The sequence below is a fragment of the Vidua macroura genome, chromosome 4 (assembly GCF_024509145.1).
Source record: "Vidua macroura isolate BioBank_ID:100142 chromosome 4, ASM2450914v1, whole genome shotgun sequence".
Lineage (NCBI taxonomy): Eukaryota > Metazoa > Chordata > Aves > Passeriformes > Viduidae > Vidua > Vidua macroura.
In genome coordinates, this window is record NC_071574.1 from 34,369,813 (window position 1) to 34,392,611 (window position 22,799).

The 22,799-nt window shown below is 42.2% G+C and overlaps 2 protein-coding genes and 1 long non-coding RNA gene across 4 annotated transcripts in view; 1 reads left to right on the top strand and 2 right to left on the bottom strand.

The window, feature by feature from the left end:
• Nucleotides 1-205: 205 nt before the first annotated feature.
• On the bottom strand, nt 206-1,483 carry NPY1R (neuropeptide Y receptor Y1). The gene is made up of 2 exons (XM_053975665.1): nt 785-1,483; nt 206-664 (listed from the first exon to the last, which is right to left on the bottom strand). Exons 1-2 carry the CDS (start codon nt 1,481-1,483, stop codon nt 206-208), a joined length of 1,158 nt encoding a protein of 385 aa, XP_053831640.1.
• Nucleotides 1,484-10,391: 8,908 nt separating this feature from the next.
• LOC128806411 (uncharacterized) overlaps nt 10,392-22,799 on the bottom strand; it is a 33,011-nt gene continuing 20,603 nt past the window's right edge. For both annotated transcript variants that reach the window (XR_008436810.1, XR_008436808.1), the window contains exons 3-4: nt 15,609-15,718; nt 10,392-10,777 (exon numbers count right to left, since the gene is read on the bottom strand). This is a non-coding gene — a long non-coding RNA (uncharacterized LOC128806411). The remainder of the gene's footprint in view (nt 10,778-15,608; nt 15,719-22,799) is intronic.
• On the top strand, nt 17,270-18,936 carry NPY5R (neuropeptide Y receptor Y5). Its single transcript, XM_053975946.1, has one exon. It carries the CDS (start codon nt 17,270-17,272, stop codon nt 18,599-18,601), a length of 1,332 nt encoding a protein of 443 aa, XP_053831921.1. The 3' UTR covers nt 18,602-18,936.

Genomic DNA, 22,799 nt, shown 5'->3' on the forward strand with positions numbered 1-22,799 from the left:
TCAGATATAACTTCTGTGAACTAAAGCAGTAAAAGGGGCAAAAATGCACAGCACATAATTTCAAAGTGACAACAATCAAAGTTCCTTGGAAAAGGAAGAAAAACATTACCCTTTTTGTACTTGTTATGTAATTGTGCTTGTCCTTGGGCACACTTCACCTGCAATCACACTTCTTGCAGTTTGGTGTAGAATTTTTATTACTTCTTCATATTTTTTCATCGTCATCACTATTTATTTTTTTAAATGTGATGGGGCTTGCCTGCCTTAAAGAGGTTTTTGAAACATCTGTGTGCATGGTGGACATGGCTATAGTTTCATAATCCTCCTCACGGGAGTGGAAGTGACAAAAATGAAAAAAAAACTGCAGGTCCCTTTGGAAGTTCTTATTGAGAAACCCGTAGAAGATGGGATTCACACAGGTGGAGATCATGGCAGTGAGGTGGCAAATCAGGAACAACAGGTTGTGGCTGCAGGTAGCAACAGGCAGAATTTCATGATTCCAATCAAACACGATATTGAAGATGGTGAGAGGCAGCCAGCAAACTGCAAATGCGACCACTATTGATATCAGCATGATGTTGATCCTTTTGGTTTCAGAGGATCTGTACTTACTGTCTCTCATCTTGTCCATCATGTTGTTCCTTTTTTTTAACCGTATGTATATCTGCAGGAAATTCAACAAAGAGAAACACATGGGATAAATTAACCTACCAGTGTCATCTTTGCAAGAATAAATAAACATCAGGTAGAACAAAGTACATATTGCAAGAGGATTCTATCTTACCTTCAGGTAGCAAATAAATATAAAACAAAGTGGTCCAAAGTACTGAATCACCAAAAGCGTTGTGGTATAAGAAAGCCTGGCAGTGTCCCAGGGGAACAGATCCAAGCACACATATTTGTCCTTATATTCATCAAATGTTACATTTCTGAAGGGCTCATCTGTTAATACATGGTAGATCAGGAAAGGCAAGGAGGAAGCTGTGGCTAAAATCCATATGGCAGCAATCCCCATGTAGGCATGTCTGTTGTTCGGCCTCCAGCCGCGGGGATTGATGATCAGCTGATGGCGCTCAATAGCAATGAGGACTAAAGAAAAGACTGAGACAGTGATGGAGGCACATTGCACAAAAGGGTTCAACTTGCACATGGCCTCCCCAAAAATCCAGTGGTCCATTAAAGTGTACACAAAGGTAAAGGGAAGACACATGATGGTCACTAGGAGATCAGAAAATGACAGGTTGACAATGAGGATGTTGGTAACATTGCGCATTTCCTTTTGTTTTAAAATAATGACAATCAAGGCCAGATTCCCAGAGACTCCCAGAATTATCACAGTCCCATAAGCCAAGGCCAAAGTGAAGACCATGGCCAAAGGCACGTGGCAATCTTCATCATCAAACTGCAAGATCTGCGAGTTCATCTCCGAAAAATTCAGGTCACCTGAAATATTTCCCAGCGGGGCGACAACCGAGGTATTCATGGTGTTTCCAACTCGCCGCCGACCTTCGCCGCCGCCGCGTTCATCCAGACCGCTCCGAGCTCAGAACGCGCCCATCAGCCCCGCAGCGGAGCCCGGGCCGAGCCCGTTCCTCAGTGCCGCATCTCCCTCGCAGCACCTGGGGAGAAGGGAAGCAGCAGGGCCGGTCACCGCCGGGCGCGGCGCCTGCCCCGGCCGGAGCGGCGGCGCGCCCGTGTCCCGCGGCAGCGGAGCCGCCCCGCGCCCGCCGCCGCCGCCGGGCTCGCTGCGCTCCGCGCCGTGGGACTGCGCAAGGAGGCAGCAGGCAGGACCGAAGCGCAGGACGGCTAGCGGGGGCACGAGCCCTGCCCGGCCCGTTCCCGCCGGCACAAGTCGCACGAAATAGCGAGCAGGGAAGCAATTTCAGCCTTCCACCAGCGCAGCCTCCACTTTATGTTTTACATCTCCTTTTCACAAGTTTAATCTGCAAACGTCTGCTTTCTTAAACTGCTCTAAGTGAAATTATATCCAGGCATCACATGAGGAGGAGGGGAAAGCCCATCTGACTAATGTGACGGGTGGAAAAATGACTCAATTGCTGCTTTTTTTTTCCAAAACACATACACTTGATGTTGAGCGACCAAGTGCCCTCAACAGCACTGGAACTGAGTCAAAGGTAAATCAGGAACTCTGAATACTTTAATCTTAACTAGCAGAGCTGTGCAGCAAAGAAAAAAGAATACAAGACAAAAGACAAAACTTGGCAAATTTTAAACACCGCAGAAAATTTCTTTAGCCATGCAAGGGAAATAGGCATGCTTAAATAATCACCCCTTTGCAAGGCCTTGGATTTTAAAGATCTGAAAATCGAGAATATGTGTTCAGAAGGCAAGTTAAAAAATAAAATCAATGAATTGATAAACAATTAAAAACACATTAATTGATAACCTGACACACCTTTACTTCAACTTGCCATTACTGCCATTGAATCTGGGCATCATTAGTGGCACTGCATTCCACACTGAATCTAGAACTTTCTCTCTGCCCACTCCTGTGAGCTAAATTTATTGCTCACTTAACCTTAGGTTATGGTAATGAAAGTAATGCCACTTAAAATTCACGCAAGTGGGTTTCAAGCGCGACTTCATACGGCATTTATCAAAAAAGCTGTAAAAACATTGCCCACTAAAATGTGCTTCAATAGAAGTTACCGTGAATAGGTGAGCTTTTGTTCTTAAATGAAACTCAATATAAATCTCTGTACTACGTAAGTCTCTGGAGAAGAATTGTCTTTGTCTCTTACTGACACCCTTTTAAGCAGCCACATGCTGGGCACCAGAGATAGGGCTGCCTCCTCCCTAGGGCCGAGTCAGTGTGTGAGGGCTGGGCTTGCAGCTGCAGCTCCTCCTGAGGGTCAGCCAAAGGATGACCATGGCAATGCCATGCCTTCTCACTGCTGTCAGGAGCCAACCCCTGCTGAACCTCTTCTGGCTCTTTCAATCAGCACAAGGCTACATGAAACTATGACAGGCAATGTAGCCTGCCTCTGAGTGACATTTTACTGTGAGAGTTAGCAGCAGTGATTTCAGACAAAAGGCTTCTCTGTCTGACTACTCTGATTTTCAAGCTATCTAAGTATGCACCTGAGTATTATCTCTCTGACCTTCCCCCTCTTATAACTAAATTTATCAGATCTCCTAGTCCACCAAATCTGTTTTAGGGTCTAATAAAGAAATTTCCACCCCCAGGATCCCTTGAAGCATCACTTCTGCCACAGCCAAAAGTAGCTGCTTTACCCAAATGGAAAGTGTGTGGCTGATGATGTGAAGAGCCAGGGCTCCTTAATTCCCACAGTGTAACTTTATCATAGTCTGAAAATCAACATCTGGATTTAATCATGAACTCCACCATCACTCGTATAGCATGAGATGGGCACTGTAGCCCTGTGACTTGATAAAATGATAGCAAGAGCAGGCAAGGAGCCATGACCTGCAAGGAGGGAACTGGGCAAGTTCTTTCACCAGCCAGGACCAAACTGCCCCCAGCAATAAGGTGTCCAGGGTTTCATGCTCTTGGTTTTTCTACTTGCTTAGCCAAGCTCTGCTCTTGCTTATTTATTAAATATCAAACTCCAAACCAGAAAATGCTACTGCTCCTTCTCCCCTCATCTTACCCATAGCAGAGATGCAACCTCTCACATGTGTGCAAGAGGGTATCTAGGAACCAGCCCACTGCTGTCAAGTGATAAGGAGTCCTTCTTTCCTGTCCTTCTGCAAAATGGACCAGACAACAGAGGGGCATGAAGTTCAATCTCCCAGACAGCTGCACTGTTCCTTTTCTCCTAAACCCCCAGCTCCCAAGTCAGGAAGGAGATCCCTCCCCACCGAGTGATGGCTTGGCATGGGGAAAGCCCATAGCTCTGCAGACCCTTCTGGGTGATTGCAGTCTCTTCTACCACGCACACCCTCCTGAATCTCCGTGAGAGATGTTGGTCAAAAGTTTAGCACCAGCAGACAAAAAGGGTGAAATAATGTACTGTGAGGCGAATGGAAATGCACAGTAAAACTATCAGAGCTGTTCAGAAACAAAAACAAAATGCTGTCAGCCCAAGCTGAAGGTTCACCCAGCTGCTTGGAAGTTCTACCTGGAGCCTAATCCTCTCTTAGATTTTGTCACTTGCACCTAAAACAGCAAGCAAACACCAGCCTAACTGGCACACAACCACCCAGAGTCATGGAAAAGCAACCACAGGGGAAACTCACCTTGCAACTGCTCTGCCCGTCTTTGCTCAGAGGCTGGCCCAGGAGGCTGGATGGAGCAGGGAAAGGAGAAGGATCCTTTGGTATTTCTCCAGTCAGATCCTAAAGATTGGTGAGAAAGGCTGGAGACTCCCCCTTAAAGCTGAACTCCACCTTACCCCAGTATCACATGATGGTGCTCTACGGAGTAGATCCTGAAAACCACACTGCAAGCACATCACCTTTAAACTGCACATCTGGGGGTGCGTTGCCTAGTAATTCCGAAGAAATGCAATTAAATATTGAAACAAAAGAGGGGGGCTGGGGGAAGAGCGCAGGGAAAAGCTCAGGAAGGGAGAGTTTCAAATCGGTCTGCCTGTTCCATTTTGTCTGCAAGTTATTGCCATCTTGTGGCCAAACTAAAGATGGAAATAGAAACTGTTAGAAAGGGGACGAGGAAGCGATTTTCAGCATAACGAGCAAGTTACGAAGTTTGGGTTTGGATTTTTAAACCGGTACAGCTAGCTTCTGGTCTGCATTTATCGTGAATAGCAATGACTGGACCAATAAGAAATGTCAAGTTCCTGAAACATCTTGCTGTCTCGCTCACAAAAAGCACTGCCCTGATCTACGTCAATGGGCATAAAAGAGTAAATTGGGAAGTCTGCAAGAAGTTACCCAGATAAATGTAAGCAACACTTTGAAAATGCCTTGACACAACCTGCAGGCTGTAATAGGAATTTGTATTTTTTGGAAAACAGAAGTTCCCTAATTCGTCCAAGGTCCCAGATTGAATTTTCCTATGTAAGGAGTTGCATGCTCTCACATTCTTACCCTCAGGCATGCGCCTATTATATGGCAACACTGTTGTGTCATAAATAACTCTCAATTGAGAAACCAGGTTAATTATAGCTAAATAAATTAGTTGCACAGAATCAATGATTGTGACTTTTTTTTTTTTTTTGCAGAAGAAGCTGCACAGGAAGATTTCAGAACCCAGAATAAGGCTGATGTTTGCACTGTATTTTCAGGAGCTTGGCTTAACTGCATTGTAATTGCAGTCTTTGATGTAAGAAAGACAACTGCAGGCACACTGCAAGGCTGCTATAAACCAGTAGCCATGTTGCTGCTGACATTTTAAGAGCAGCAGCCAGAAGGAAAGTGCAGGCTGTATATAATGCCTCTCAAGAACTTCAGTCCTATGTAGGTCATTAGCATGCGTGCCTTTGAGCAGAGCAAAAGTAGGAATGCTCAGGCAGGGATCCAAGCTAAAGGTGTCATAAAGAGCATATTTGTGTCTGAAGCAGTGACACTGTTGGACATGTACAACTGAGACCCCTCATTGCTTTGGATCTGGAATGATATATCCACACTGTCCAATAAAGATATTTTTAGGGCAATAGATGTATTTCTAGGCAGAGAAAAAGCCTTTTTTTTTAATGACAGAATGTTCCCATTACTTCCCTGTAATGTTCTTACCCATATGGTCAAGATGGCTATTTAAAAATTAAAATAAGCATTCTGTGATACAAAACTGTTGCACTCTGCTAGCAGGTATCCAAGGCAGAGATACATTTTTAAGACCAGTTCAGAATAAGAGACCCGCGTTTATATGGCAAGCTGGGGAGCTGCAGGGGTGGCTTTTGTGAGAAGAGTACACCCACGTTGACCAAAACCATTTTCATCTGACTCCAAAATGCACCCATAGCTGGCCAAAGCAGAGATTCTGTCCCCCCCCCCCCCCCCCCCCACTGCCTGTGGTGAGAACCATGGTGACACAAGTTGCTCCCCCCAGCAGCCCATGCAGGAAGGACTATGGTAGGAGCAGATATCCATGCTGTGGTCCATGGAGAGGAGTCCACACAGGAGCAGTCTGTTCCTGAAGGACTGAAACCCATGGGACGGACCCATGCTGGAGCAGAGGAACATGATGAGGAGGGAGGAGCAGCAGAGAAAAAGGGTGATGAACTGACCAGAACTCCCATTCCCTGTCCCACTGCACCACTCAGAGGGGTGGGAATATAGAGCAGTTGGAAGACAAGAGTGATGTTGAGCTTGGGAAGACAGGGATGTAGGGAGTTGTGATTTTTGCCTTTGTTTCTCACCATCCTATTCTAGATTTAGATTTAAATAATGTATCACAGAGTCATTCATTTACTAAATACCAATTTTTCAGAAATGTCTGAATTTTCAGAAACATACGATCTTCTTTCTCCTCCATTTTATCATTAGTCATGAGGATCTCTATTTCATCAGCAAATGAATTGATTCATAATACTTTACTTTTTAATGGTTAATACACATTTGAATTTCAAACATTGCATAAACATGGGCAAAGCAAACCTCACAATGCCTCTGTTATACCATGCAAATATAATAATTACCTACAAAAGATCAAAAATAGAGCCTATGTGTCACTCACTGACTTGAGCTTACAGTGATAACAACAAATATCCATGGGATTATTCACACTGCAGTCAGATGCAAGGTCAGGCTTTGAACAGTGTAGTGGAGCAATGGAATGGACTGCTTCAGTCCCTGAGTCTTTCAAACACATGTGCAACATACAAGTGTATGTACATAAATACACATACACACATATATATGTGCACACATGCTATAACCCCAGCCTTGCTGCAAGCTTTCTGCTTCACCATACACTTGTGTGTTCACCTCAGATGACTCAGTTGGAGTTATATCAGTCTTCTCTGAAGCATTTCACATACATATGAGCACTAATACATGTGAACAGTAAAAAATAATCATTCTAATAAACAGATGCTGACTCTTTTCAAACTTTCCATTATAACTGTATAAAACACATTTTGTGCATCACACATATGTTGGAACTCATCCCCATACAGGCCACCAATTTTCGGCACCTATGCTTAGCACCAGTTGATGGTAGATAGGAACTGACTGTCACTATTAGTTTATTATCTTACTCTAAGACTACCTTCTCTCTGTGAGGTCTTATGGGCAGGTCCTTGCAACACTGACTCCTTTTCTCTTTCTTCCATACAGCTGGCTGACTTCTTACTGTCCTTATCACTACCACCTGACCCTTTCTCTCCCTAGCCGTACATACTGACCCTTTCCGTCCCTAGCACAACCACCCGACCCTTGCTCCTCCCAGCAGCACAGCCAACTGACTCCAACCCTCTAATTCCCCTATCAACTAGCTGACCCACTCTTTTATAACACCCATCCTTATTGGACACAGCTGTGACCTATTAAGGGCAAGGCTGTTCCTACTCTTTGGTAATTAGTACAGCTGCAACTCCTAAGCAGTGAGATTACCTTCAGTACTGTCTCTATTCTCTCACAATCCATCCTCCCACAGATATGCTCCATAGGAAAATCAGGCATTAGCAGGTCCTGGCTATTCTGTGCATCTCCAGCCTCAACACCAAGCTGATGGTCTCTATCTGGAGCTCCAAACTGACAAAGATGTCAAATAATTCCTCATAACTCTTATTTTATTGATGATGACTGTCAGGACATGAGAAGACTGGAGTAGTAAGACAACCATTGTGTTAAAGATTGTCCTCTTCCAGGGAATAAATTTTTCAGTACATCAAAGGCAGCACCCTGGATTGGATGACTTTGTGTGCATGTGTTTGTTTGTGTGAAGGCATGACATTGCTAAAAGAGAGTAAGTACAATAAACATTGCTTTTATTGCATTGTATCTTTGTGTGTTCAGGCAATGCAATCCCTCCCTAAAATGTAAAATTCAGTAAGTGAAAGAACACCAGGAGGGTAATTTGTATCTTCTGTTCTGTATAAAACAAACTGAAGTCATCATAATGGAAACACTCTCTGAAGGTTTTTTTTTTTACTTTATTTTTTATTGTTTTTATATTCTAATAATGAACATCAGTGCCATTGAAATACTTGCATTTCACACTACTCTGTTCAAAGATAAGGGAACTCATGGTCCTTGGGGCAAAAGTTTGTCATCAGTACACTAAATAGGCCTTTTGCTGTTGAGTGTAATTTGAATTGCAGCAAATTCTCTCTTTGGCTAAGAACATGTTTATTCTGACATAACTGAATCTGACACCAAACATAACAATACTTCATTTGACTGCTAAGGTCACAAACTCAAAAAAAGCTGCATGAATGATTATGTGGTTCATCTCTGCTGACAGTCTTGCTGCTACAGTTCCATTTTCAACAATACAGCCAAGCTGAGCTGACTAATGTAAATCTATCCTGATCACATGAAATATTGCTTAAAGGCTGCTTGAGCTATAACCTAAATTATGTCCACCTGGCTAAAATACTAGTTTTCATGTTTTCTGCTATGGGCACTCCACTGTGTCCATTCAGGACTCAAACTCCTGTACACACAAGCTCTCCTCTGGCTTCAGATGAAGCAGAAATAGGCCCCACACACGAACATCCAGACAGATCAATATGTATAACACCAGCCAAAAAAATGTGATGACACATTAGGAAATAAAACTTACTAATTACAGGCGCACCCTTGGAAGTATTTTATTAGCTAACCATCAGGTGTCCTGTCTTTCAATGCAAAGACATCTCAACCATTGCCACCTTCTCAGAAGTCCAAAGCTTGCTGCTTTATGCAAGCTAAGAATATGTGGAAGGGATGGACCATACAGAAGCCAGACATTAGTGGTATTTTTAATACTGTTTTATTAGAATTTTTCTGGGCATGAAGTGGTTGGGTGAAGAATTTTAAACAACACAAATGCTTTATATGTATCTCACAAAATCTCTCAAGTTCTGTAGCAGCTATGTAGTACCTCTTACACTGTTTTGCCCATGGATAGGTGTGCCATTGGTAGTGGACTTTACAATAACATTAGAGTTTGTCTCATGGCAAACTTTGATGATTGACTGCATGCTGCAGAATTGGATATTAGGTGCTTTAGACCTTTGGTTTTTTGGCATTTATCAGTTCTCATGGATTTCCATTAGAGCTTTGATTCTTCATATCTTCCACAGTTTGCCTTTAGAGGCAAAATTTTCTAAGATATTAGAATGATTTTCCTAAAAGAAAGATACATTTGGGACTGCAGTAAGAAACATGACAAAACTTACTTGAATTCATATAGACATAGAGTTTTCTCCTGTATTTTCTGTTGTATTCTTCTGACTCAGGAATCCCAGCCTTCTCTCTCTGATGCACCAAATGGCATTGCGTTGTTTTCCCCGGTCCCGGGCAGCTCTGGAGAGCCTGGCTAGGGCGCTGCTTCTCGGCAGGACCGGGGCTGCCGTGCAGCCCGGGCGCTGTGGCATTCAGTGCACCAGGGAAGGGGTGGCTGCGCTCTGTGGCCGGCGCTGGGATGAGACAAAGAGGTGAAGGAAGGCGCACCTTGTCCTTGCAGTTGGCTGGAGAGCTTTTATTGTCGCGTGGAGCTGTGATGGAGAGCAGCGACCGCTACCTAGCACCGCATGGACAAAATGGAGACGGGACCGAGGGTGCGTGAGGTTTTATAGGGGGAGGGCAGACGAGGGTGGAAGCCCTCCTGCCCAATGGGGACAGGCAATGTGGTGGTGACATGGACCATGGCAACCAACGGGAACGCGATGGGGGCGGATACAGGGCTCCGGGGCAAATGGGGTTGCGGGGACGGGGTAACAGACACAGAACTCTCAGGAGTGAACAGGGGTGTGGTTACAGGACTGGCATGGTGATGCTCCAATGGTAAGTGACCCGGAGCGAACCATCGTGGGGGGAACATGGGGGTACACAGGGGTACACAGAACCGGCTAACATATATCAGAACCCCTAATCTGAACCCAAACCCGGGATGCAACAGCACCATTTTTTTCCCCAGCTCTTCCAGAGGAGGTATCTTTCATCATCACCATCTCTTACTTCCTCGAGGACTCCTCTGTGGTTTCAACAACCCTATGGTAGCTGGTTTCTAGGGAACTTGTACTATGATCTGCTGTCACTCCTGGCATTTGGTATCTTTAATGGCCATACTTTTTCTATCTCTAGATTATTGATTTAACTATTCAGAAGTATTACTGGCAAGACAGACGTACACAAACAGTGGAAAGGAAAAAAAATATAAAGGTCTGAATAGTAATTGTCTCTTGAGGAAAGTGTGGTGTTATTTACAGGTCTGTGGGGAATAAAACAAATAATCTCACACCTCCAATACATTACTGGCTGATGAACCCTTTTGAAATAAGACAATCAACAAAAAAAAAAAAAGTAGAATATTTTATTCTTAGAGAGAATTTCTTTGATTAAGGAATACTTCTCTTACTGACTACTCCTGCTAAGAAGCACATATTTTCTGGATGCTCCTTGGGAAACTGTACTAGGTGACCTTAGAAATGGCTTAACATGATGGTAGGCTGTTTGTACCTTTATGAAGGTACAATGGCATCCCACATAAATCACACTTGTGCAATATAAGAAACTTTAATTTCCCACTGGGCTCTGCCAGCAAATTTAGACTACTTTTAAAACACACTATCAGTCTGCTGTAGGCAGCAGTTTCCATAGAAAGATGTAGTGTCTTTAAAACTTCACTTTTTCCAGGAGAGACCTTCCACTCCATGCAGTGGGGCCAGCAATGTGGAAAGCTCTCCTAGAACAAGAGAAGAAGGGAAAGTGTTAATCATGCCCATTGTGTGTTAGAGCCATAGTGGGTTTCTATCTATAGGTCAAAAATTTGTGTGAACGTCTTCAAAACCATCAGTGTTAGGTGGGAAGATGGTCAAAAATGCTAAGAACAGCTGCTCAGCCCTAAAAAGGATTAATTCTGTTCTCTGTTGTGACTAACAGGAGAGTTGTGTTAATAAGATGAAGTAGATTGGCACGTCACTTCCACCTGGCAGCTCCCTGTGCTCCACTTGCACATGCAGTGATTCACCAGCAGTGGGTGGTGAATTATGCAGAAGCAGGCAAAAGAAGATGGGATGAAATCCTCAAAAGATAGGATGAAATCTTCTTTGCCATCCTGAGCTCATCTGCTGAAGATGAAGATTATTTGTTCCTGGATGGCTCAATGAGTATTTTCACAATACCCAAGTTAAATAAGGAACCTACCTGGACTTTTCAAAGGTTATTTTACAATACGATTGATCCAGTTGTTTTATCTTTGTGTGGTACAGTCTTTCACAGGCTAATTATACGGACAGCTTTTCTGCAGTGCTGTGTTAATATCAACTGTCAAAGTAGCACCTTGGCAAATGGGAAAGTCATTACATTACATTACATGTCAGATTCTGCCACTTGTGCTCCCAGGGACCCACATGTCACTAAGTTCTGCCGTAGCTCTGTAATAGGACTATGATCAATGACTCTTCTTGTGCTAGAAGATAACAGCTGGTGAGAGTAGCAGAGTTTGTCTTTTCATGCTTTGTACTATGACATACCCAACAGTTTTTAGGCTTTAAATATTGCTCACATAAGAAAATGCCCTGCTTTCTTACTGATTGTTCAGATAAAATTAAAACCACCCTTCAGATATTTTGCTCTGTAAGAATCGAACTCAGCTCAGCGAGGAAAACTGGGGGAAAACCATCGCCTTCCACCTGTTCTAAAATAAAAATTATAGGGTATTTGAGCAGCAGGGATAAAAACCTCCGGAGCTCTGCTCCAGCCGAAGCGAGGGGAATTCTGATCAGCGTTCTGTGATTGCCTGCCTGTGCTCGCACCTCGCTATGTCCCGAGACTCGCAGCGCGTTTCACCTTCGCAAACGCCGTGCCCTGAGTGCCGGGTGAGGCACGGAGAGCATCCCCTAAGCACCGGCGAGCGCGGGGTGTATTTACCGTCTCGCTGTATTTCCATGGAAACTCTGATTGTCACACCGTGCAGCGCTGAAATACCTGGCTCCAGGGCTGCCTGGAGCGGCCTCCCGAAATGCGCCCGCGCTGCACCCCCAGCCCCAGCTCAGCCGAGCGGGCGGCGAGTGCGGCACCGCCAGTCCCGGGGCCCGGGCCTCGGCCGCGGGCGAGCCCCGGCGCCCCGCATTACCCCCATAAGATGCGCCGCCAGCCCTGGGGGCTGCGCGCCTCCCTCCGTTTCCTCAGAGCCGCGCTCCGCCCGCCCGTGCCGGAGCCGTGAGTGCGGACCGGAGCCGCCGCCTCGCCGCGCCCGCACCGCCCCCGCGGCCCCTCCTCGCCGCGGGGCGCCCGCACGGGACACGCGCGCAGGTAACGCGGGGCGGACGCGGAGCCGCCACGGCGGGCTCGGCTCGGCTCGGCTCGGCTCGGCTCGGCTCGGCTCGGCTCGGCTCAGGTCGGTTCTGCTCAGCTTGCCGTAGCTCAGCTCCCCTCCCCTCGCGGGGCGGCCGCGCAAGTTTGCGCGGGGCCCCGCCCTGCCACCAAGTGCGCGGGGATGGGGGAGCGCATCAGCCCTTGAGGGTGGTGGTGTCGCGGCAGCCGCGGGGCGCCCGGGGCTCGGGCTGAGAACGGGTGCGCGGTTTCGGACGCGGGGCGGTGCAGAGTGGTTCCCAAGGGAGGCATGGAAGGGCAAAAATAACAGTCGTTCCCGTTTTGGGGTGGTTTGGAGCTTTTGCGAGCCAGGATTTGCTGTGCTCCCTGGAAAAACAAAATGTAGCCAGGCGTTTCAAGTTTTCTGTTCTGGCCAGCGAATAGCCCATTATGTTCCATAGCATTTCCTTGGAGCTGGACATACAATCTTATTAGTTGGCTTTGGCATAATTTCGGAAGTTGCATTCTTGTTTTCCGAGATAATGTTGCAGTTCTTTTGGTGATTCAGAGAAATAGGCATACCATTAATGTGTATAAAAATCCCTTTTTTTTTTGACTTCTGAAGTAATTCAATCTGTTGAATTCTTCCAGGTTCTCAGGCTAGTTTTTGCTGTTGCACATTATGAACAAGAACATAAGAATCAGCAGCTTTTGATCATTAGCTTGTGTAGTGAATGCAACACTTCAGTGGTTTCAGATTTTGTCTCGGATGTTATCTCCGTCTGTGTTGATGTGAGTGCATTATTTCTCAGGTTGTAACAACACAGCTCAGTGCTTTCCTAAAGCTTTGGTGGTCGTGCAGTAACGGCCACTCATATTAACTACCTCTGTGTAGACGCTTAAAAACCTTCTCTGACTTTTTTTGTGTGGTCTTGATATTTCTCCAGTATTATGAGGGCAGGAAGATTGTACTTCTTACAAATTTACACAATCTGCTTCCTCCCTGTATGTTTTCACCATGGTGTTTGGGGGGGGGGGGGTTGTTTTTTGGGATTTTTTGTGGGGTTCTTTTGGCTGTTCTTTTCCTTCTTTTAACATAGAGAAAGGTCATCTAATACTGTAAATCGTTCACAGCTATAAAGGTTAATTGCCCTGTTGCAAGGATTAAACTGACTGGACTGTACAAGGACCAGCCAGTCAGAAATAACTTAATAGGTATTAATATTGTGGAATATAAGCTCTTATCCATGAATAAACCTTAATATAAGTATCTCATCTAATTGAAGGAACATTTCCAGAAAAAAACAATTGCCTTTAGAGGATGATGATTGCCTGCCTAACTTTTGTGGTCTTGAAAATTTCCCTTTAAATATATAGAGAAATAGAAATATCCAGCCTATTAACTGTCCTAAATTATGATTTAGGGAATTTGTAATTTAAGCAACAGCTTTAAGTGAAAAAAATTATGTTACGTATAAGAGGTCAAACATGTTAAATTAGCACAGGTTATCTGATGCCTCAAACTCAGCTAAATGCTAACTGCAATCATTTGACTCGTACAGTAAATACTTGAATCTACCTTGGATCCTGCCACAAAATTGCAGACTCGACTGCCTTGAGCAGCCTAGCCTCCTGCCTCAAGCATTCCACTGAAACTAGAGGAAACCTAAGCAAACCCACACAAAGCTCAGGGGTATGAGCTCCCACAGGTGTAGCTGAGCAGTCAGGAATGTGCAGTGTGCAGACCAGCATTACAGAATGGGGACCTCATTTGCTTTACTGATAGATGCAGGAGGTGAAAGTGATCCAATGTTTGGAGATGACAGCTAGAAAACCTCCAGCAGGTACCTTCAGATTAACTAAATCTGAGTTTTGAAAAGAGGTGCAAGACCACCTTGTCACTATCATGCATTTAGTTTAGAAATACACTTCAGATATGAGGTGAAGGTTTTGAAAAGAGGCTGTGTTATTTAATTCTGTTTTCCACAATGGGATTTTCAGGAATTTCCATTTCACTGAAAGTTACAGCCATGTGCTGCACTGGGATTGACCAATTAACATGAGGGAGGGTGAACAAATCTCTGAGAATAGAAGCAGCTGTTAAAACAAAGCAGGAAGATACATGCCAATAAGAGCACACAGCTCTGTGAAATCAGTGGCAGGCTAAGATGAGTTTGGGGACTAGAGATCAATTATATGGGAAGAAAACTTGTGTTTGTATCATTGCTGCTGCTGGCACTCTGACTGACAGCAACTGGTTTCTTTTTGAGCAGGAGAAAAAGCTCAGAGAGCAAGAGATCTACTTGGCATGTTTTGTAATTAGGGTGGAAAGCCTGCTTTCTTCTTACACATCCAAAATGAAAATAAAATTCTCTTTGGGCATTTTGCAAAGGGAACTTGTGTCAGCACAGCAGTTGTCTGTTGAAACCAGCAGATTATACTGTTATTCCTTGCCTCTTTGTCTTGCTGTCAGTCTGAAACTATAGGAACATGACTATAGGAAGATGGTGCAGAAGGGGTTTCTGTGCTTCACAGACTTTTTTGGTGCCCTGGGTATCCAGTCAGGGTCTGAAGAGATCATAGTGTGACTTCTTCCAGTGGTCCTTTCTCATAGAAATGATGACACGTGGTAGGGAAGAGCTCGTCTCTCACTGAGTCAGAAGGCAGCTATAGCACAGAAGGAATGGAGCTGGCAAGTCCATGCTAGACTTCAGAGGCACTCCTGCTAAACTTCTTCAGTACTGATGCATCTCAACAAAATATGTCTGCTTCAGGAAACCAGCATATTTGCTATTTGTTTTTAAAGACACAATTTGTATTAAAAACACAATGAACCCTTCTGCTAAATCCATACTGCAAGAGCTTTATGTGGAAGTGTAGAAATCCACAGAACCTGGCAACAATCTTCAAGGAGAATTTAGTAAACATTAATTTATTAAACATGTTACAACATAACACTACATAAAATTTTGTTCCTTGGTCTTATTCTTAGCATTATATTACCTTATCCAGGGCAAAGGTTATGCAGAAAAAGTTATGTAGTGTTACATTTAGGAAATAGAAAGAAATTTCATCAGATTTGGGAAGTCACTGTGGTGACTCATACCATTTTCAGTTGGTTACTAGCAACTCAGAAATTAGCTCAAAAGATTAAGTAAAAAACTATTTACTTCATGAGCTAAGAGTTATATAAAGAGAGCCCACCAAAATGAAAACTTCTGATTGTATCAATGTAGAAACAGAGAGATTAGATCACTTACAGAATCTCTAGTCTGCTCCTTTAAAGTTGGTCTAGAGGCAAATGTAGTCTCAGATAGCACTGCTTCTCTATTATATGGTTTTCCACCATGTCATTAAAGACTAGAAGAAACTGAAGAGAAATCATATGCATTAATGCCTCTCTGCTAATATGCACACAATTACAATATTTACGTTATCTAATTTCATGTATTCAGTTCTTAATTCTGTTTTAGCTGTTAAAAAGCACTTTAATATTGAGGCAAATTGGGAAGGCTGACTTCTTTTCACCTCTTTCCATCATATTACCTGCAAGATCTTTTCATATATATATATATATATATATATATATGTGTGTGTGTGTGTGTGTATGTATTTCTACTCTTACTTGGAGAACTTTCACATCACAATAGAGTTAGTGAACATTCTCAGGTTGTTTTATGGTTTGAGCTTCCCTTTGGCTCAAATTGTAACAGTAGGAACACACATGATGTGAAGGAAGGAGCACATCTGCACGTGTGAAGGCAACCAAATAATATTATTGCACTTTGAAAATGTCAGCATGCTACAGCTCACTGAGGATTGCAACAGTCTTGAAGAGCCCTGCCTTTTTTAGGTGACAGATCTAGCCTTCTGCTCTATTTATGTATGCTTTGGGTTTGTAGATCTTTTTTGTTTTCTCTTATGTAAGATTTCTAAACATTAAGCATTTTTGTACAGGGCATTGGCACTCTGAAGAACTTTTACTTTGAAACTCTAGTACATGCTAGTGTATAAGATAAATGGAGGTTTGAACTGAATTGAACTGTCTTTCTGTTTGTTCTAAAATGAAGACTAATATATGAAGATGCAGTAGGCAGAATAACTTTGTGCTGAGCTAGGTTTAACACTTGATGATTCTGTGCTGAATAAGTAGCAGTTCACTGAATTTTCAAATAACTGTGTGGAGTTTGCTTCCAGTTAACACTGTAATCTCTATATTACATGCAATTACTTTAGGTATTTTTTAGTTTTCCTTTCTGTTTGAGCACAGTTAAACTATATTCAGCACTTAGTAGAAGATGTTTTCTATACACACCACATCAAGAATTCCTTCTTGGATTACTGACAGTGGATTTCCTGATCTTTTTTGAAAGCTCTCACCTATTTTGTGTTAGTTGTCTACTAGCAATGTAAGAAATACTACTGCAGTTGTTAGCATTTTCAGGTGCCTTCTTTATAATTTGCAATGATGTAATGATTATCCATCTGCCCAGATGGTGACTGTAATTTCCTTACTCATATCAATGGGCTGTTATTCACATGAGTAATCTCACTGACTCGAGGTGTATTGTTTTTGTAGCTAACTGTTCCCTCATGGAAAGCCTGATAATATGTTCTGTAGCAAAACACAGTTAAAAGGCAGCATCATAATGCAGACCTGTAAATTGCTGTTCTCCCACGTGAGCATCTAGGTAGGAGGCCTAGGAGTGCTGAACACCAAATGATAAAGCCTACTTAGCTAATTCATGTTGACCTGAAGTTATGCAGGATCTGCCTCACAGTAGACTAACATCGATAGTAATTTATTTGCATTGAGGTGATACAAGGTAAATTTATGTATTTTTACATTCTGATTAACAGCAATATCATAATTTCTTCAGATGCTAATTCATGCCTTTCTTGTTCTAAGCAGGACTGTAAAATGGATTTAGGATTCAGAGACCGTAACAACAGCACACATACCAAGAACACCTCTGCTGCAACAAAGAATTTTTCTGCCTGGGAAGACTATAAGAGTAGTGTTGATGACATGCAGTACTTTCTTATTGGGCTGTACACACTTATAAGTCTGGCTGGCTTTGTGGGAAATCTGCTTATACTAATGGCCCTACTGAAGTGCAAGCAGAAGACAGTAATAAACATTCTCATTGGAAACTTGGCCTTTTCTGACATCTTGGTTGTGCTGTTTTGTTCACCTTTCACGCTGACATCCGTTCTGCTTGACCAGTGGATGTTTGGCACTGTCATGTGCCATGTAATGCCCTTCCTCCAGTGTGCCTCAGTCCTAGTTTCAACTTTGATGTTAATATCTATTGCTGCAGTCAGGTACCGTATGATAAAGTATCCCCTCTCCAGCAATCTCACAGCAAAACAAGGCTATTTCTTAATAGTGATCATTTGGGCCTTTGGCTTCACAATTTGCTCCCCTCTGCCAGTTTTCCATAAAACCGTGGACCTCAGCAAAACTCTGAATTTAGAGGGACTGGAGAACAGGCTGCTGTGCATTGAGTCATGGCCTTCTGATTCCTACAGGATCGCCTTCACGATAGCCTTGCTGTTCATGCAGTACATCCTGCCGCTGGCGTGCCTGACCGCCAGTCACACCAGTGTCTGCAGGAGCATAGGTGCTAGGCTGTCAAACAAGGAAAACAAGTTTGAAGAAAAGGAGATGATAAACCTAACTCTTCATCCCTCTAAGAGCACTGGCACGCAGGTTCAACCCTCCAGATATTCCAGGTGGAGCTGTGCCTTTGGCAGAAGGCACCACAGAAGATACAGTAGAAAGACTTCAAGTGTGATGCCAGCTATTTCAAGGCATCATCAGGATACTCATTCCAGAGATCTCCCAGAAACCTCTGACACAGAAAAAAGCCAGCTCTTTTCTTCCAGTAAATTCATCCCTGGGATCCCTATCTGTTTTGAAATGAAACCAGAAGAAAATACAGATATCCAGAACATGATTACAGTATCCCAGTCCATCATCAGAATTAAGACAAGATCGAGAAGGGTTTTTTGCAGACTGACAGTGCTAATACTAGTTTTTGGCTTCAGCTGGATGCCTCTTCACCTTTTCCACATTGTCACAGATTTTAATGCTACTCTCATTTCCAACAGGCACTTTAAATTAGTATATTGCATATGCCATTTGTTGGGTATGATGTCCTGCTGCTTGAATCCCATTCTCTATGGGTTTCTTAACAACAGCATAAAAGCTGATTTAATGTCCCTTATTCCATGCTGCCAAATACCATGATTTTATGTGCCCCAAGATAAAGTAAAACAAACAAGTATGGCTTTCAAGCCTAGTGGCGTGTGTAGCTGTAAAAGCTAAATTAGTTTAGTTTAGTTTAGTTTATGTGACTTGGTTGTGATTAGTAGCATTTTTTTGTGGATGGGAAGTTCTATGGCTGCATGTATTTCTTGCATTGGGCAGAAATATATGCATATGTTATAATATTCTTTTATCTGTTACATGTAGGAAATCATGCCCATTGTGCAAAACCAGAATACCATTTTCATTACCCAAATTGTTGGCAACCTGTACTTTGGAATTATACAGAATATATAATGAGTAATAAATGTGAGACAGACTACTTAGACATATCAGTATTAACTGTCATAAAACTATAATAAAATACATATCATTTACTAAATAATTGTTATTGAGATTATTTCAGTGCCAGCTTTGACTATTTTCTAATATAATTAAATCACTCTTTCTGGATGTTATTAGGAAAATATTTTTCCTTAGCTCTTTGACTCATAGTTTGCAATATCTTTGCAAGATGGTTTGCTGCTTATTCCTAGGTTGACTTATTCCCTGGAACAGGTTGGAGGGTCGTTGTTCTTGCCTTGATTGTTTCCATCTCACTTCATTTATCCAATACAACCTATCTCTGATTTCCTCAGCCAATTTTCACTCTGGTTTGTCATTTTATGCAATTTTCATCCAGCCTGAATTTATCTATAGTTATGTCTTTATTCTCTTTATGATACCCCTGAACATACAATACATTTCTGACCAGAGTAAGCCTTCATTATCAAAGCAAATGATAGTGGAAAGAAAAAGAAAATGGAAAGACATCAGGAATTTTTCTCTTCCTTTACCAAAATGCAAAAGCTTACTGCACTTCATTATAACTTACCCACTTGCTTTGGAAAGGTATAATAGCTTTCAAATATGTGCATGTGTGCCTTGACAGATGTGGGGGCAGGGGCAGAGTGGATTATTTTAAAATTCAACAAAGGCAAGTGCAGGGTCCTGCCCCTGGGGAGGAATAACCTGTCCCTGGACTAGGACAGGCTGGGGGTGACCTGCTGAAAGCAGCTCTGCAGAGAAAGGCCTGGGAATTCTGGTGGACACCAAGCTGTCCATGAGCCAGCTTTGTCCTTGTGGCCAAGAGGCTAATGGTGTCCTGGGGTGCATTAGGAAGAACATTCCAGCTGGTCAGGGGAGGTGATCCTGCCCCTCTGCTCAGCTCTGGTGAGGCCACGTCTGGAGTGCTGTGTCCAATTCTGGGCTCCTCAGGACAAAAAAGATATAGAGCTTGTGCAATGGACCCAGTGGAGCACAACAAAAATGATGACCAGACTGGAGCATCTCTCTTACGAGAACAGGCTGAGGTGGCTGGGCCTGTTCAGCCTCAAAAAGAGACAGGAACTCATCAATGTCTGTCAGTGTCTAAAAGGAGGGTGCTACAGGGATGTTTCCAGGCTCTGCTTGGTGGTGCAGAACAATAGGACAAGAGGCAACAGGCAGTAACTGATGCACAGAAAGTTCCACCTGAATATGAAGAAGAACTTCTTTACTGTATGGGTGACCACACACTGGAACAGGTTGTCCAGAGAGGGTGTGGAGTCTCCCTTACTGGGGATACTCAAGAACTGTCTGGACACAATTCTGTGCCAGGTGCTATGGGAAGACCCTGCTTGAGCAGGGAGGTTGGATCAGATGTGACACACTGTGGTCCCTTCCAACCTGACCCATTCTGTCATTCTATGTGTGTAAACATGTGTGCAAACACACAAATACACACACACACACATTTTATGCATCTCTCCTCTCTCCTCTTCTCCTTTTTAACCAGACCAGTACTTTTCCTTCCAAATTTAAATCACAAGTATCTTCCATAAGTCATATTATATTTCACAGCACAAATGCAAAGTGTATATATATATATATATATATATATAACCTGCCTCAGATTAATTTAATAATCCAAATCTGCCCTCAGGATTCAGTAAATATACAAAGTCTTTGCTTTGAGTTTTAAGCTGTAACACCTCTCCCCATTTATAGCTGGTGATTATTTTCTTTTCTCCACTAAGATTTTTTATCCAATAGGCTTTTGTATATACTTCTACAAAAGTTATTATTTTTATAAATGGGTGGTTGGAAACAGTCATTGTGCATTTTTTTTCCCTCAAGATACATCCTTTCTAGATAGTCTTTAAAATGAAAACAGTTCTTTTATTTTGAAGAATCATCAACTTATTTTTTATCACAGCGTTATAATTCTGAGACGCTTCCTCCCCAAGCCATTTTCTGCTAAGGAGTTTATTACATGCCAGTGGGTAATAGTTTCTCTCCTTAAAGAATTTTTCTAATATCTAGTTCCCAGTAACCCACTGTTCTTTGTTTTCAGTAATGATATACTTTAATAGTTCCTTCCTGGACATTGAATATTGCATTTTGCAGATTACTATCTTCTAAAATCCTATAATATGTCACTTAATAGAGTACAAATGGTACAGAATAGATACTGCTGGAACAATAGATATTAAAATAGCTTTAAAATGTTTTAAATACTTTAAAAATATTTATGACTAATCTTATTATATAAACTTAGGAAAAAGTTAACTAAATCTACAGTCAGAACACAATTATGTAGTCCTACAGAAGTTACTGTAGCTTTTGCCTTCTTTCTGTCCACAAATATTTGCATTATTGTAATATATAATCTTATTTATATCATGTGATATAGCCAAATAGTATAAAAGGATAAGAAAGCAGTCACATTGTTTCAGCTTGAAATATTTCTTCTGACTTAATTTTTTTTCAATTTACTGTTATCTTCCTTCCTACTTGCTGTTTGTTTTCTATTCCTTCCATTCTTTCAGAATTTTAATTATATTTAACTCCTACATTGCCAATTGTTATTTATATATAAATTAAATATTTGTTTAGTAATTATTCTTTCCAGAGCAAATTCTACTCTGTATGGCAAACAGAATCATGCTAGGACTGTAACAAGGCCTTCCTCCAGTTTCTGAGTTGCACAAAGATTAGTGTGTACACTGGAGATTTTATATTTATATCTATTTACCTGGATGAAGTCAGTAACTGTGCTCCCTACTCTTTACACTGATCAAAGCACAACAAACTGTAATTTGGCAACAGAGAATTAAATCAAGACAGTTATCGAACTTCTTTAGTCCTGTGCCATATAAATCTGTCATCTTGTTTTAAAGCAATAGTGCGATAATGTGTATTTTCTTTTTATTTATAAAGCAATCATTAGCATTCTATTTGGAAATTTCCAAAATATCCCTGTCTTTCCTCTGAAATGTTAAATTAAAATAAAACAACTTTTCTACCTTCCACTTTACTTCAACAGCCAGTGTAGCTTGATCCCAGTAGCAGCAAGGAATACATATGAAGCAGACAGGAGCAGTAGCAAGTGAAATCAGGCATTAGACAATTCCCAAAGGAGTGACTTCTATGAAAGGGATAAGAAACAACTGAACCATCCATTAAACATTTTCCCAGTCTTTAACATTTTTTAATGTTTTTGGGTTTTTTTTTTTTTAATTCTAAACAAAAGGATATTTCCCTTATGCTCTTTCCCCTGCGTCTTTATTAGGCCTCGTCTGGTCTGAGCTGCAGTACATGCAGCTTCATATCCAACAGTGACTGGCAGTGTGGTTTTGTTTCCAATATGTGTTGGAAAAATGTTATCTCACCACAATATCCAATGACATTTTATCATTAGACGTAGACAGGTATATGTGCGGGTACAGATATAGATACTGCACACTTCCTAGAAAACAAAGCACATTAAAATGGATTTTCAAGTAGCACATATAACCAAGTCCTTTGCTTAGCTAAAGTCTTCCCCTTCTGTAACTAAAAATCTAAATAAATGGGAAGATAGGAGTTTTGTTTTGATAGCATCCACTAAATGCAATCAGGAAACAGCAGCTGCAGAGCCATGTATCCATTGGAGTTAGAAGAATGGACTGTAATGGTGGAGTAATTCCTCTCTATTAATTTAAAAAAAAAAAAAAAAAAAAAGAAAGGCTTTCAGACAGCTGGTCTTTGTGTATGATGAATGTTAAAATTCTTAGGAAGACTCACATAACATAAATTGGTTTTTCTAGTTCTACAGAATATCATTTACACAGCTGACTTCCTGAAATGTCAAAGATTAAAATTCACCTTTGCCCCTTCT